The 17,660-nt window shown below is 35.1% G+C and overlaps 3 protein-coding genes across 3 annotated transcripts in view; 2 read left to right on the plus strand and 1 right to left on the minus strand.

Moving 5' to 3' along the window:
- Positions 1-136: 136 nt before the first annotated feature.
- Positions 137-2,025, plus strand: LOC138141520 (WW domain-binding protein 11). Its single transcript, XM_069062254.1, has 5 exons — positions 137-314; positions 378-503; positions 564-661; positions 718-966; positions 1,024-2,025. Exons 1-5 carry the CDS (start codon positions 251-253, stop codon positions 1,894-1,896), a joined length of 1,410 nt encoding a protein of 469 aa, XP_068918355.1. The 5' UTR covers positions 137-250; the 3' UTR covers positions 1,897-2,025.
- Positions 2,026-2,099: 74 nt separating this feature from the next.
- On the minus strand, positions 2,100-17,605 carry LOC138141523 (arf-GAP with dual PH domain-containing protein 1-like). Its single transcript, XM_069062258.1, has 5 exons — positions 17,446-17,605; positions 9,285-9,510; positions 8,646-9,232; positions 3,071-3,262; positions 2,100-3,010 (listed from the first exon to the last, which is right to left on the minus strand). The coding sequence occupies exons 1-5, from the start codon at positions 17,525-17,527 to the stop codon at positions 2,946-2,948; spliced, it is 1,152 nt and encodes a 383-aa protein (XP_068918359.1). The 5' UTR covers positions 17,528-17,605; the 3' UTR covers positions 2,100-2,945.
- Positions 9,612-17,660, plus strand: part of LOC138141518 (facilitated trehalose transporter Tret1-like) — a 51,455-nt gene continuing 43,406 nt past the window's right edge. Inside the window, exon 1 of the mRNA XM_069062252.1 lies at positions 9,612-9,800. The gene's annotated coding sequence lies outside the window, so the exon portion shown is untranslated. The remainder of the gene's footprint in view (positions 9,801-17,660) is intronic.

Consider the following 17,660-nt stretch of genomic DNA (forward strand, 5'->3'; position numbering starts at 1 on the left):
TTTAACGTAAACACTGTACCGATACTTAACCAACGCTTCTAGCGCAGCTTTAAAATCGAAATATTAAATTGATATATTTGGTTTACCAAGCAGGTCGAAAGAGGACGCTGTGCGAAGAACTGTTTACTTTTACAGTTTTCTGCAACGATGTGCTGTAGTTGTCAGTTTGTTGGTGTTTATCGTTTTGTTGGTGTGGTGGTTTTAAGTGAATAATTTACAATTTATTTATTGGACTTTTTATTATCGTAAAATGGGTAGAAGATCAATTAATACCACTAAAAGTGGTAAATATATGAACCCCACAGACCAAGCTCGTAAGTAGTTTTTAACACTTTATTTGTAAGGTTATGAATCTAATATTTAAATTTATTTTTTAGGAAAAGAGGCTCGAAAGCAGGAATTAAAAAAGAATAAAAAGCAGCGGCAGATGGTCAGAGCGGCCGTGTTGAAGGGCAAAGATCCACAACAGATTCTCGAAGAAATGGAAAAAATTGATCAAATGGGTATGTACTTATAGAAAGAAGCAAACAATAAATAAATAAGTACCACTTGTTTATTTTTAGAGTATAATGTAAATCAACCGTCGCCACTAAACGAAAAAGTTTTAAAAGATAAAAGAAAAAAGCTCCGAGATACTTTAGACAGAGTTCTAAGTATGTATGTAAGTAGCAAGATTTTCTTCTGTTGTAATTTAATTTTACAACGTTTCAATTTAAGTACAAAGATGATCCTGAGAAGTGGTCTGATCTGAAGCGAAGACAAACTGACTATGAACACAAAAGAAATCAACTTGTGGCATTTTATGAGTCGGTGAAGAGTGCCCAACAAGTTCAAGTAGACGAAATTCCCCTTCCTCAGTTACCCCAACAACCGGTGAATACACCCGCCCAAATTCCGTTGCCCACAGAACGGAAACAAGAGCACACAATATATTCAATTGCTACAGCGTTGAAACTGCAAGCATTGGTGTGTGCTTTCGTACATTTATAATTTCTATAAATCGTCTAATTAATTGCAACTTAGGGCCAACCCGTGCGGGAGCCTCCCGGTTGTCCACCGGGCCCGCCACCCGATATAAATGACGACGGCGATGTGGAAGACTACACGCTGCGAACAGAAGAAGAAAAAGAAGAAACCACAGAAGAATCGTCCACGCAGGCCCAAGCAGATGGCGAAGCCGCAGTTAAGCCGACTTCACTCCAACAGAAGATGGTGGCGCTATCTGGGCAAAACGTCGACGACTTCATGAAAGAGATGGAAGTGGTCCAGAAGAAACTGGAAGTGTCGAAAGAAGACGAACACCGAGCCAAAGTGCTCACCCATCCAGAACCCCTGGTCCCCCCGGGAACAGACCTAATCCCCCAACCACAACCCACCCAGCCCATCAACCCTCAAGGCCCCGGACCTCTCCTGTACCCCGGTCCCGGCCTGCGATTACCTCCGGGGCCTCCACCCGGGCGCCCCCTCCTCCCGCCGGGTCCACCTCCGGGCATGCCGCCCCCGAGGATGCCGCTCCGGATGCCACCAGCGCCGCCCAGGATGATCCGCCTGCCCGGACCTCCTCCCTCGCTATCGGGGCCACCGAACTTGCCTCTGGGCACGCCGAACGTCCTCTCGGCCGCGCCTCAGCTCATCAACAGGGTGGAGTCGAGCAAGCAAGGGGCGACGATTTCGGCGAAACCGCAAATTCGCAATTTGAGCGCGGACGTGACGAGGTTCGTGCCTTCGGCGTTGAGGGTCAAGAGGGAGGACAAGAAGCAGAAACCGAACACGAGGGCGTTGGTGCACGAGCTTAAACAGAAGGAGTATCATCTGCACCAAAGCACGCATCCAGAACAGCACACCAAGGACGACGCGTACAAACAGTTCATGGAAGAGATGCAGACGTTGTTATAACTGAGCTTTTTATTGACGAATTGCCACGTTGCTGCTTTTTGACAAACAGTTTCAAATAGAGAGATAGGATTCAGTATGATTATTTATATTGTAAATATTGAATAAATAATTCTAAGACACAACCGACCGCAGATGCTTGTCTATTTTCCGGAAAATTCAAAAACTAGGGGATCCCGTCTTCTTCCTTTGACTGAAACAACGAGTCGCAGTGTATATCTTATATTTGGCAAATGGATAATACAAACAATGGTACCTATCATTGTAGATATTTAGCTTATAATTAAATATATAGGAGCAAGAGTCAAACAAACAACTCCAACACAGTGCAAAATAATGTACTTCCATATAATAAAAGATGCTGGAATTGTAAACCACTAAAATAAATACATAAATTTAAACCGTTGACTTCCCGTGAAATAAAAAGAAAGCAAGCGCCTGATCCTCGCTCCTGTAACTTGGTTTCTTAGGAAATAAAAAATATGTGTTAACAAAAGAAAGGGACGCAGTGATACACGCCGAAAAAATGAAACGTGCAGTCTTTTGGAATTTAAGGCGAACCGAACGACGCCGTCAAAGTGAGAACAGTTCAGTTGAAGAGGAACTACTCCACGTTCGTTAATCATCGCTATATTAAAAAAATGTGTATCCTGGCGTCCCCTTTCTTTTATGTAACGATACATCTTACAGCTTGTAACATATTGTACAGATCATAAAATAATGTATTACAATAAAAATAACCGCAGACATTATTGCTTGACAATTGTTGAAATGAAAATATTGAAAACTGTTGAGATCATCCGTTTTTGTATAGAGAGAGAGAGAGCTTTTAAATAGTAGTACGGCATTGTTCAAGACCTTTTACATTCAGAGTGTGTTTTATTTATTTACAAATTACTTTCACTTCACTTCATATAATATAAAATAGTTACCTGTACTTCGAGATGAGTATTAATGAACGACGAATGGATAAATGTTTGTATTGTATAATAAATACAGGACTAGGTATGGTGATGAACGAATGAAAGTTATATGTATCTGATATGTAACGACTACCTTGGAGAGAATCGGCTTATCGAATTGGTGTTGGCCCTCTTTCGAACCAGCTGTGCAGAAACTGAAACCCAACAGTTCAGTACGAACAACACGATTAATTGTATTATTAATTCGGACTTACTGGTCGAGTCTTGGCGGGTAAGTGGTCGCGCTAATACTCTCTCGATCACTTCGATCCATTCGTCCCTCTCGGATTCAGTCTGTGCAGATAAGTTGTATATCCGATCGGGCGTCGTCAAAGCGAACGAGAAACCCTGGTCCTTCACCCCCGCCGACACCCCTATCCGGATGCTGTACCCGTCCAACGCATCCCCTAATATTTTTTAAATTATTGTTACAATTCATCCATCCTCAATAGGACGTACAAAAAACGCAATTTTTTTAAACACGGCAATCTCGCCACCTTTTAAAACCTCACCCCGCAGTTTTTATTTTGACGGCTTGAAAAATAGGTGGTTACGCAACGCCTGCACAAAGAATTACTTTTTTTACAAGCGGAAAATTTACACGCAATCTACTCGTAAGAATTGCTTTGTACACTAGTTGCGTACATCATTTTTTGTAACGTCATTGCCTCTCTTAAATAAAATTATTGCGAAAAAAACAACTTTAAAACATAAATTAGGCAACCATCATCACGTCTAAATGTGCACATTTAGGTTTTTTACAATTATGTACATATTTCGATTTCCATAAAATGAGAGAAAACGGTGGTGAAGCATTTTTACTAGAAATTCATTTAAATTAAATTAATTAAATTTCAATGAAGAAATCGTTTTATATTTTCTTTATACAGGGTGTTAGGGAATGGTCTCCCAAGAATTTCAGGGTGAATTTGTGAGAGAAAATGTGGTCGGAAACCTTAATACCACTTTTTCCTAACATGAATGGTTTTCTCAAAAATAAAAATTTAAAATGGTGCCCCACTGTTTGCGAGTTTTAACATCATTTTATTGTTGTGATAATTAAATAAATAGTTAACGTTTTGTAATAAACATCAATTGCTTAGCAACAACAAACAATGCCTCTTTGTCAGATTTTATCGAGTACCTACTGTCACAATGACGTTTCGGTTTTACATATTTCCCTTGGATAATATCTCATCCAAAACTGCATTTTTTATTGCCAAAATCAATAAAATGTCCAAAATAATTATCTGCATTCACCACAACATTGAGGTAAGTCTCCTTTTATTGTTGCAAAGAACTGAAATTATTTCTGCAGCTTTATTTGTGATACCACATCTCGATCAACCTCTAAAGGGATTTGAAATCGAGCACTGACCACCAAGTAATAAGATTCGTTAATTTCTATGTAACTTTATTTATTTGTATTGAAAAAATTCATAATAAATGTTCAAAATATCCTCCGTTTGCCCTAATACAAGCATTAGCATACCTTAGGACAGCAGCATTGGCATTGGCACACAAAATGTATATCTGCATACTGCTCGGTATAATATTCTGGCATTGTAAACGACTGCAATCTTTGCAGGCGACCGATTAAAATTAGGCCAAGTCAAAGTGTATACTTTGACAGTAGTTAATTTCGAATCGTTACCAAGCAATCATTTTTAAATCGAAACATTTTTTCCTGAACAAAACAATATTTCAGCAGTCCCAAAACAGCAGGGATCAATTTGATTTTCAGAAAATTGTCAATTTATCCAAAAACGGTATAAAGGTTTTCGACCACATTTTCTCTAATAAACTCACCCTGAAATTTTTGGGAGACCATTCCCTAACACACTGTATCTGTGATGAAGGATTTAAGGAATAACACAGACTAAGTAACAGTTTAAAGACTGCAGGAAGAAATTATACGTTAATGCCGCAATATTGGTCAGACCACGACCTGCTGTATTATAACCGGCCTGTTCAAAAGTGTAACTTGAGTGATCCCCGCAGAGCGCTAGTGTACGTGCGCTTTTTGGGGATATTATTCATCTTAAGTTTTTGTCACCGAACGTTTTTCTCGTTCAAATGACAATCGAATTTAAAATCCAAAATACAAAAATACAATTGTGTTCAGTACTGTTTTAGAAAGAAAATACGAACTTACTGTACACAATCTTAACTCTAAAATCATGTCTAAACATATTTTTCTGCATTTTTATTCTTTAGAAGCGCCCGTACTGTGGCGCCCTCATCGGCGAAAATTGGATCTTTCTCGGAAACATTTTCGCAATGCTTTTTTAATGAAATGAACAGGCCGGTTATTATACAGCAGCTCGTGGGTCAGACAATGCGGCAAAACATTTTTGAAAATCTTTGAAGAATATTCAAGTGCCTGGAACATAACACTGAACATCTTCTTGCTTGAAAACAATCAATCTGTTTTTATTATTTTTCAATAAAATTTTAATCAATTGAACAGACGGAACTTGTTACAATTATTTTTAAAAACTTAAAATTGCATTAAGTTAAAACCCCTTATTTTAGGCAACCGAGTAACCACATTACCTAAACAGTTGTGTATTGTAGGTGGCAAATTTCACAGCCAAACACAACTATGCAAGAAACATTTTTATAACTCTACACTGTATTTTTTGTGATTTTTAAAAACACAAGTAGTTTTTAATGGTCATGCAAAAAGAGAATTCCCTGCATTGACTCATCACAACTTTGCCATGCATTCTGTGACGATTTCGCTAAAGTCTGACGGAGGTCTTATGCCGCAGTTTTTTTTTTCAATAGGCTGCTGGTTACGAAAATCTAACGTTGTAATTGTTTGTGCGACCGCGAATAAAAATATGTATATTATTAAGTGATATTTACAATGAACAATATTTTGTGCAATCAGTTAAAACACGTGGGAATCTGACGTGATGGTTGTTAAATTCGCACATTGCCCGTTAACGTGTAGTTTGTTCAATAGATAAAATAAATTATACGGTGTAGTGTGTAAAATGTGTTCTTGTAAACTACCATCTGGAACAAAATATTTTGAAAGTGTGCTGGGCTGACTGTTTGTTTACTGATAATTGAATTCAACAGTCGTTAGCGACAGAATTAATCTTATTCTAGTGTTGTTGTGTACGTCTAGTCGTGCACTTGGTTATAATAGCCGAAAAGTAGAAAGCTGTGGAATGTTGTTGATATACTGATAACAAATAGGATTACCAAAATATTTTCGGATTTACAACGGAAGTGTGAAATCCTTTATGTAAAGTGATGTATTTTTTATATTTCGACTGACTTAATTGGGGTAAATGTGCAATTGAATATCTGTAAACAATATGTAAATTAACAATGGAATCAACGGAAAAAGCTGATTTCCTGCAATCACCGGAATTACAGTTGTCAGATCACGGTGGAAAAACATTATGGTTTCATAATTTCATAAATTACGTCCAAGCATCAAATAAAAAAAATAAAAAAAAAACAAATGAAATTTTTGTATTGAAATCATGATTGAAATAGTACACTCTAAACTAATAAAAGTAACGTCTGGAAAATAGAAACAAATATTGTTTGTCCGATGTGTTAAATTGCTAATTCACTTATAAAACTTGTGACACATTTACGAAGTATTTAAATAAGGAAACAAATATTTTTGCACATTCTGCGTTTTTGTCATTTGACTAAGAATCGATAAAAATCAAAACATTCAGGTGACACATTTTAAATCAGAAAATATTTCACACGTTCCGTTCTCCTTCCAGTAATTTTATAAATTCCAGTTGATCAGTTATCTGGATAACAAGAACGTGACAAAAATTGAAATCACCTTTTAAGTGTCAAAACACGCTGCTTCTTTCAATCTTTAAATCTCTATTTGAAACACATTTTGGCATTGCGTTTCGTAGAATCTATCCGCAAATGGAATTAATCAATGTTTTCTTCGTTACCATCAATTATTATTTTACATTGTTTCTACAAACATAACGTAACGTACAGTAATTGTTCTTGAAAGTCTTACTAATTTTTTTTCTAAATCATTCGAAAAGCCCAAAATCAAATGTTCCAATCGTGCCGACGAAAACTTTTTTTACTTTATCTCTTTCGGTTAGCTTACGGTCATTTTTGCATCTTCAGGTTCTCCGACTTGATACATATTATTTACTCAGTGTTCAACTATCTTTTGCTTTAATATGATATCATACACCCTATGCCATCCAAGAAATGTAGGCTTTCCACCAGCGAAGAATTTTTTTTTTATCGATATAGCATTTTCTGAGATTGACGTGAACAAACAAACAAACAAACTTTTTCTCTTTATTGTATTAACATAGATATCCACGAATTTTTAGAGCAACACGTGCGTTTAAGTATAGTACATAATGTCTCACAAGCGACTCATTTTAAGTTCAATTTCATCATTTACTGCTACAGAAGCATCTTTGCGATCGGCAATTATTAAATTTGCCAGTTTCTTAAGGACCTCTGAAAAACAGCACTGACTTATATGAAACGGCTTAGAAACATCTTTTTGGGACGACTTCATAGTTTGAACTTCTGTTGAAATATTCTTCCCGTTTTTATCCATTTTCTTTATTGTAACACTTAAGCCAACGCTAAACATAACAAAATCGGTAAAGTTGAAACCATGTAATATGAGTGACAGAACAATATTTTGCTCTCTTGATGATTCTCTACAGTCTACATGATCTACCAAGCTCTATTTTCTGAAATCTTCATTTGTTTATTATCCCATACATAACACAACATCTCCAGTACGCCTTCTTCTAGTGGAAAACATTTACCGTCTTCATTCATTACGAAAAAATATTATATGTACATACAGTGCGTTCGTAAAGTTCGGAATAAATTCGATAAAATTGTAAGTATTAATTTCTGATAAAAATCCTCGAAGAGGTCAACTTTGTTTTTAAAAAGTGCATATTGTACAGTACGTTATTTAAGTTGACAGCTTGTCGTCTCCTAATAATGACATCATCAATAATTTTTTTACTTTTTTCATCCTTTTCTGGTAGACCTTCTTAGTACTTAGACGACTAATGAAAAAAATTGCAACAATTTTTTTGAGAAAATGACAAATTTTACTTAAAAAATTTAACTTAATTTTAATGTAAAAATTTCAATTGACCTCAAACAAAATCAACACATCTCAGGTTAACAATAAAATTTAACGCAAATGTTGAAATTGCCTCCCGCCAACTATTTGGCACTCACCGACACTTTGTACACTGCGCTCAATAATGTCAGGGCTTATTTGTTCCGTTTCAGTGCGAATTCTCTACCGCAAATCGTTCTAAATTTGTCATTTTCTCAAAAAAATTGTTATGTAAGGTGTCATTTTTTTTTTCATTGATCGTTTAGCTAGTACGAAGGCGTACCAGAAAAATAAGAAAAAAATGGGGGGTTGTCATTTAAAAAAATTATTGATGACGTCACTATTAGGAGATGACAAGCTGTCAATATAAGCAAAGTACTGAACAATATGCACTTTTTAAAAACAAAGTTGACCTGTTCAGGGATTTTTCTCAGAAATTAATACATACTTGCAGTTTTATCAAATTTATTCCAAACTTTACGAACTTTATTCATTTTTGATTAAGCTGTTTTTCGTTATTTCGAACGGCTTTCCAAGTGTTAAAAGTTATGTTGCTATGTCTAATACGATTCCGCCAATTTAAAAATGTTCCGATGAAAATGAAAATAATTTTGTTTCTCTTTCAATCCCTCCCACATTTTCACATTTCGTACAGGAAAAGAAAACCTTCTGGCACTCACCCAAGAAAATTTCCCCTTTGGGATGCGCGTCTAGGGGCTCGTCGTGGTACATCAGCTTCCTGTTGTCCAACGTGAACCACCTCTTCTTGAAGCCGTCGCTCGTCCTGGGTCCCGTCTTCCACAGCCACCCCTCTTTGGCGAAATCCTCCGTCAGGAAGCCCAAAAGGTCGGCCTCGTTCTCCGACGGATACGCCACCTGCAGTCTGTGCAACTTGGCGCACCTTATTGCCATGTACCAGTTCGTGATGACCTCGCCGTCTTCGTGATAGACGAATATGTGTCTGGTGGTGCCGTACTTCAAGAACGTCAGCTGAAGGGAGGTGGCGTAGTCCATCTTCTCCGGCGCGAAGACGACGTTCAACTCGGACACTTTGAGAACGGCCTTCGGGTATTTGTTCTCGCGGACGAAATACTTCAACGTATTTTCCGCCTCCGACAGCACGAATTTTCTCGAGTGGTACTTGCTGTCTTCCTTGCCGCGCTTCATCAGGAAGCCTTCCATGTAGCCGCTGGTGTAGGCCTGCCTGTTCGGGTGGCAGAACTCTTCTCTTTGGTATTTGGCGCGGATCCACTGTTCTATCAGAACCCTGAAACACGACGGGTAGTGAATGGTGCGAAAATCAACACTTCAGCGTCTACTGTGGATCGTTTTCTTTCGGTCTTCGGTAACAAGGAGGGACGCGTTCTTCATATTTCAGCTTCGACTTAGTGTTACCCACTTCTTTCATCCGTTCCACCTGGGAGTCCTCCCAACGGTCCAGCTTTAAATGCTTCACTTTGCTTATGTGAACCCCCATGCTCCTGTGGACCCCAGAGCATCGGGTACAGATGAATATGCCGAGGTTGTAAGACGCCCATTCTGGATCTGCACGACAGAAACAGTACGTTTAGTTGTTTTTCTTCTGGAAATAGATTTCAAGTACTTAGTTTCAAATGAGTGGTTTATTCCGTGGAATCGACGTGTCGAAATTATCTGTAAAGACTGTTACAATGTGATAAAAAGAGTTGTTGGGAGTTTGTTATTTCCTGTTAATATCAGTTGTGTTTGTTCACGTACACAAAAATGAATGAACCTTTGAGCCTACGCGGAAAAGATCTTGAACTATGGGAAAACATCTTTCTGTTTGTCGTGTTCGTTGGAAATATCTCTTTCATGTATGTATTTATTAGAAAACTTTTAAGATTCCTTTAGCATTTCCATGGTTTTCAAAAATGAAACTTCTCCGGTCTCCGGTTCACTACAAAAGTTATAATGTGGCTCTTAGGCAAAAAAGTTGAGGACTCCTACTCGAGTCTGTTTTACTGAATGTAGTTGAAACTTAGGTTTTTTAACAGTTAATAAACAATTTTTAATAGGATGTACAAATACAGTAAGGGGTTGTAAGTCAGCAAATTTTGATTAGAAAGGATATTTTGATGAATATCCAATAAATAGTAAACTTACAACAGCAGTTTCAAAAGCTTTGAAGTATTACATGATTAAGTAATCTCGTGTCATTAGATTTTAAAAATATATAAATTTTATTTTAAATTATTTTGGTTCCACTGTTGAATGCCACAAAATTTATGAGGTGGTAAGAAAGTAAAATGATATAGAATTAATTGTTAAACTTGACATTTGAAAACTCGAGACGAAAATACGAAAGGAAAATGCCAAGAAAAATTATTTAAATTTATTAATTTAGTCGGCTCTAGGATCATTAAATTTAAAAAAATATTCTTCAATCATCCTTTGTCAAGAACGATTGGAGCCGCAAATGAATATTTCAATAGTCAGATGTCGATTTTTGATTCTTCTAAAAATTTAAGAATAAAGTTTTAATTTACTATCGACAGTATCGATTATAAATAAATAACTATTAATTTCAGGTTTTCTTTAACATTCTATGTATGGATTTTATTTTGTTACAAACATACATAATCCTTCGTCTACCGTTTATTTTGTTATAATTATTATTTTGTAACTTGGAGTTTTCCATTTGTAAATAAAGAAATACCGTGCGATCAACAATTACATATTTAGATCAAAGAAGCCTCTGAGATTTTGGACGTATGTCTGCTACAGGATAAACTCTATTTTTCTATTTAATTAAAAATTATTTTTATTTTCCATTTGTTGGCCAACATTTGCTACGGCATCTGGGGTATGCACTGTTGGTTGGCCTCCCAGCTCTTTTCTTATGTTCTACCTACACGTCCAGTTTCACGAAACACTCTCACCGTATTTCTCATAACATTCAAGAAATCTGCCTCCGAGAAGGCAAAATTTGGAAACTTTTGCCGAAACTCGGACGAACAGGCAACAGCGGTGTATGTCCATTCTCCGTTATTGAAATAGTATATTAAAGAACGAGTTTTATAAGGGTTGGTTTGGCGCACGAGTCCCAAGTGTAGAAAACGAGTCGTAGGGGAGTTTTTATGGGACGAGTGCGCCAATGCCCTTATAAAACGAGTTTTTTAATGTTATTTTTTAGAATTTGCACCCTTGTTTTAATTTTTAAATAAAAAAAATAAATTTTTAAATTCTAGGGAATTTTGTATTAATTAGTAATTCAAGGTAACGGATGCAGCTACATCTGCAACAGATGTTAAAAAGAAGAGTTTGAACATTAATATTGGAAGTTTTTTGATGTAAATGACAATAATACACTGAAATATTGATAAAATTGTTCTTAGAGATCTATTAAACCACGAGTGCTTTAATAGATAGTCATAAACGACTCCAAATTGAATACAATAATACACCTATTAGAGACGCAAATTCTAAAAAAAAACCATTACGAAAGTAAGATAAATCTTCTTATGTTCTGAAGTAAAAACCAATAGTGACAGTTGTTACTTGTTTTTCAATCTTGTTTTTCACGGCTGTTCTTGATCAGAAATATTTCGAATCACGGTATAATAATAATACATCAAATTTATTTTTGTAACGGTAATCTTTTTATAAATAGAATATTTTATAGAGAATCTTTTCTTATCAAGAAAAATTCTTAATCTAGAATAAAAATAGAAATGCAATATCATTGCACTACAGCGAGTATTCCATTTAAAAAATATCGCCAGAAAAATTATGTTTTGTTAAAAAATATGCCTTGAAAGATAATACCATTTAAACTATTACAACAATTACAGTTACAACACTTCCCGAACTATTTCTTTGGGAATACAGCAACTATTTTTTTGCTTACTTCAAACTTTAAATAAGTGCTTGAAATTATCAACTCTTACAATGCACCAACTAATGATTTTACGAATACACGGTATCTATAAATGATTGTCAGGTCAGTTAGACCTAAACAAAATTTGTGAAAGTAGGTTTAGCCAACAACCTAACCTAAAAATTTTCAAACACCCTGTATACATACAGGGTGATCCATTTTTTTTTTAATGCTCTAGCCACTTTATTTCTTGTTCGATTTCAATAAGCGGTATATCAAATGAAAAGACGTTTAAGGGACTATGAACTGCCATATAATATTTATTTTTTAAAGAAGCAGTTTAAGTGGGGTGATATTTAACTTTCTTATTTTAAATTGTGACATATGTTTTTCTTTACTTATTTTTATACTCACTATTTTTCTAAACATTGCTGTATAAAAATATTATTTGTTTTTTGAAAAGTTTTGAAGAAATAAAAATGTTTAATAAATAATAATTGAAACATTTTAATGAAAAAGCGAATAAAATCAAGTTGCTTTGTGAGACCTGTCAGCTGTAGAGCTAATCATGAGTAAAAATAAATACCTTTGAAGAAATGACCGACATGCTACATGTCAGATCTAAACTCCATTCGAGGTACGGAAACAGCGTCTCCTTGTCAAATTCTTTGTATAACAAATGCTCTAGCTGACAGCAACTTGATTTTATTCACTTTTTCATTAAAATGTCTCAATTATTATTTATTAAATATTTTTATTTCTTCAAAACTTTTCAAAAAACAAATAATATTTTTATACAGCAATGTTTATAAAAACAGCGTCTTTAAAAATAAGTAATGAAAAACATGTCACAATTTAAAATAAGAGAGTTAAATATCACCCCACTTAAACTGCTTCTTTAAACAATAAATAGTATATGGAAGTTCATTGTCCCTTAAACGTCTTTTCATTTGATATATCGCTGATTGAAATCGGACAAGAAATAAAGTTTCTAGAGCATTTAAAAAAAAAATGGATCACCCTGTATAAGTAATGCCGCACATTCAACACTTGGCAAGTTTTCATAACAAGCTGGACCAAATAATCGTTTCTAGATACCCTGTAGTTGTACACAATGTACAGTCATGTTCAAATAAATCTGGGACAACTGCTGTAACGTAACTCTCAATTTCACTTGTTCATATAAATTTGGGACAATTTCTTTTTTGGGTTTTAAATGTGACTTCAAACAAATTAATCAACATTTTATTAAAAAAAAAATATATTTTGGCGAGAATATAATTCACGTGTCATGTGGTACATTTTTTATTAATTTTATTGGTTAAAATACAGAAACAAAGACGCAGAAGAGGCTATCAAATAACGGGTGACTATTAAAATTTTCACTTGGAGTTGGCTTTGAACGAGTTTTTATTTTTTCTGTTACTTTAGACACACGCAAGAACGAACGACAAATATCAGTCAGTACAATTGATTTTGGTACCACTGTAATCTAAACGCATTTCCGGTTGTCAGCTTTGACAGAGTTGACAGGCGAATTTGACGTTTACCATCAAAGGGTGATTTTTGTAATAGCATAAACATCTTGCATTTTTTTTATTTTATAATTTTCAAGGATAAGAGAAATCGCAGAAACCAATTAAAACTGCGATTTTCAGATCCGGTATAGAGAATAAAAACCACACAGAAATACCAAATTTTCAATTTGAAATAAAAATATCTGTCCAAGGATTAAAATTGTTTTTTAATAACATTTATAAAAGATAAATTTTCATTTTCTTGTGAAGACTGTTTTATTAAAGTACAGATTATACAGTATGTCCCCGGATTGAGTTTACAAGAGGGAAAACATTTTTATTTTTTATTTTACGCGAAAACTTCAGAGGAATAATATTTTTGCTTCATCTGAAACCCCCATTTCTGTTATTAAAAAGTCTTTTTCAACACAGAGGAAGACTTAACATTAATCAAAATCAAAGAAAATGCAGAAAAAAGATTTTACGTTTTTTTTTGAAAAAATCAAATGATAATTGATCGAAGTTTAAAGCTTCTGAGCACCCATGCCTGACACTGATACTATGGCGGACAATAAATTTAGGCCGGCCTGTCATTGCCTTGACATCAAAATGTGAAGCTGGCATTATGTTCAACTAACCCCATTTTCGATTTTTGTCATTCTTGTCATCGTGACAGGGATAATCAAAATTAAAATTGGGAAAAGAAGCGTGCACCAGAGAGAAGTGCTACTACAAATCAGTAATGCTAGTGCGTCATGATCTGAAAGTTACGAAAAGGGCGAAGGAAACGCCAAACAGCTTGATAAACATTCAGTTTGACAAACTGACACATCAGTCATAATGACAATAAATGGTCGCTTGCATTAACTTTTTTGAAATGTCAGAAATTTGCCGGCCTAAATTTATTGTCCGCCATAGTACATAACTGTTGGGAAATTTTTCATTAAATTTTGTACAGTTGGTTGCAAAAAAAAAACAGGAAAAGAGAATTTTCCTAATGTAAATTTGGTTTTGTCCATTTGTCAAGTAAATGTCTACTTGACAATACCAATCAAGTAATTTTTAAAAATGTCATTGAATTTTGACCATAATTCTAACCTATTTGTCATAAGAAGGTTTCACACTATGAAAAAATTGTAAAAATGTGTCAATTTTGTGCCGACAGTTCCCGTTTTTTTTGCAACCAACTTTATTTATGTGACAAAAACCGGTCCAACATTGGATTAAATAAATTCTTTGTTCTAAAGACAACATTTTGAAACAGTAATAACTTGTTTGTCAAAAAACCAGGCCAATTGTAATAAAATTTATAACATAAAAATAAATTCTAAGTCCAAATTTTAACAAAAAATGTTAATTTAAGAATACAGTGTACCTATCAATACTGAGATTTTAATAACGGAAATTGGGGTTTCAAATGAAGCAAAAAACGTTATTCCTCTGAAGTTTTTACGTAAAATAAAAAATAAAAATGTTTTTTCTCTTGTAAACTCAATCCGGGGACATACTGTACCGTGTGAACAACAATTACTGATTGAGTTGGCAATAAATTCTGGTGACTTTTATGTCATGTTCCAACGAGAAAACCATTTTATTAATAAAAGAATACAAAAACCAAGACGGTTAAATATGAAATGTATACCAGCTGTCAATAGTGTCAATAAAACAAGCCGAAATAGGTACAATTCACAGTCTTGAAAATTTCATGTAAAATGTTTTATTGCCAACTGAAACAGTTATTGTTGCTCACCCTGTATATACAGTACAAGCCAGCGAACAATGTCTGTATATCTTCCGGGTTTTGGGGAATTCCTCGATAACCACAACGAAGTAAACTTACTTAGATGTGTTTTTGTTAAGCATTACAGCGTTTTTCTTTTGGTTTTCCTCTTTTGTCAATTGTATTTCACTATTTCCTATGTCAAAGTGACGTAAATATGAAACAGTTTTGAGAAATAGTGAAATACAATTGACACAAGGGGAAAACCAAAAGAAAAACAGTGTATTACCAATTAAAGTCTACTTAAAGAAATGAAAGTGAATTTTTTATTGTGTATTTTTACAGTTACAAGAATAAATTTTTCAACAATATCCGAAAAGTAATACATAGTAATCTTCTATTAGGAGGATTACCTAGTTACTTTTATTTTGAAAATGAATGTTGTGAAAATAAAACAATCTGGTAAAATATATTTCACTCAAAATTTATTTAAAAATTAATTTAATCATGAATTGTTGAAATTTAAAAAACAAAACAATTTGTGTTTCTTATTCATAAAACAATGACAATAATTTGGTGGTTTTTAAAGGAAGTTTCATTCACGATTTTGTGTTACAAGTCTGACACCGTAATTATTGCCGAATACCTACTTGTGTAAAAACCCCTGAAGAAAATTCATTCTACTCAACCATTTAAAATAGCAACAAACACAACAACATTAGTACCTATAGTGGCAAGTGACAATTTGGTGGTCTCATTATTGTTTCGTCATACCACAACAAATACGGAAAATTTTACGGTAAATTTTGAAATGTTATGAAAAATTATTATACATATTTATTATTTGCACAATATTTATTTTGTTATTTGTACGAGTTTCAGGTGTACTTATTCTTTCTCGATTAAAATGTATATTTTATTTTTTAATGAGTGTATTCGATACGGAAGCAGTTCTAACAGTTCCGACATTCTGTTGATGAGACAGATTTTTAACCCAAAATAACAATCTAGACCGGATTCGCTACTGAGTAGTGATAAGAAACTCGAGAAATGTAAATCAAATGCCCCATACTTTCAGGCTCGACGACAACCGAACAAATTTTACCGGGAACCCATAAAAACATAATAAAGATAGTAACTTACGTATCGAAATATGTAATAATCGTTCGCATTATCGTAAATGGGAATTTTTCTGGCGCTCCGTTTTCGCACTCGGCCACGAAAACAACTCGGAAGATCTTCGCGGAATCATAATTACCATGTCAAAAATGCGAATTCATCGATTCCACAAATAATTAACCACTTTGTTATTACTTCTCGGTAGTGTTACTCAACAAATAGCGCGTTCTGGGTATTTCAAAACAACGTCAGATAAACGGAACGACAGACTTCTGTTGGCACCAGATCGGTTCTCGAAATTTTTGAGGTTTTTGAACCTGGAGCCGCTAAACTCGGATATCCTGCAGGAAGTGCAGAAACATTACATAACAGTCGTCTGCGGTGGGAAATCTTTCGCACAACAAACGCGATCGAAATTCCCTCGATTACCTAATCCAGCCCACGAGTATTTCAAAATAATTATTGGTTAAATTTTCCCACATCATTAGATATGAATGACAGATGTGTGTCAAAGAGAAGTCAAGGTATTTCCTCCTACTCCAGCGAGACCATAACGAGGTCAACTCTTGGGTCTAGGTTTCGCGTGTTTTGTTTTTCACCAAGCAACCTATAAACAACTTAAAAAAAAAACAAAAACACGTTGGAGTAGCGATAAACTGTCTGTAACAAGGCTCCAATAAACTTGGAAAATGTAATAAAACTGGTATCAATTATCTCAACCGCAACTGTTGTTGCGAGAAAAAGAGTTCCATTAAATTTAAATTTTCATTTAACAAGCGTTCCCACAAACGTGTCGATCAGCTTGTGACAGTTTTCCCATGGTCGCCGCTACTTTTTTCGATCGCACGGTACATTTCGACAACAATAATTACATTAACGGTGCTATCTATTGGTGCATTCTTATTTAATTTCCTTTTCTTTCGTCGCCCCACTTAGGAGACCGTTTTTTCACGAGAGCGTCCCTTTGGGGTAAATTTCGAGGCGCCCTTTCCGATTTTCCCCATAAAAGAGACGAAAGTGTCGACGAAATTCGGTACGATAGTAAACGGTGTTGTTTTCGGTGAAAAACAGCCGCCACAACAAACCAAAACAGGGACAATGCCGTACGAAAATAGTTGTAAATTTTAATAAAAACCACTTCGCAGACGAGCTAAGCGGTGTGTTCGAGCAAAACAACAATGACTGTAACAATTCTGGCCTATTGCTGCATGTCAATAGGTTTGTTTACAAGTTTATTTAGTCATGGCATGGTCAAACATGGCACATTTTCACCGAATTCTACTCACTTTTGCTCCCGCAATCGGCACAGGAATTATTTCCGGGGTTCTTGAGCAGCTCCAACAGCACTTTTTCGTTTCTCTCGACCATAATTCCACAGTAAATAACCAAACGCCGACACGACTCGCACTATTCAAACGCACAAGTTATTTGACTGGTGTCGTGGTGGTGGTGCCGTCCATTTTTACTGTTGTTTTGACATATTTGACAGTGGCGTCCGTGA

The sequence above is a fragment of the Tenebrio molitor genome, chromosome 1 (assembly GCF_963966145.1).
Source record: "Tenebrio molitor chromosome 1, icTenMoli1.1, whole genome shotgun sequence".
Classification (NCBI taxonomy): Eukaryota; Metazoa; Arthropoda; class Insecta; order Coleoptera; family Tenebrionidae; genus Tenebrio; species Tenebrio molitor.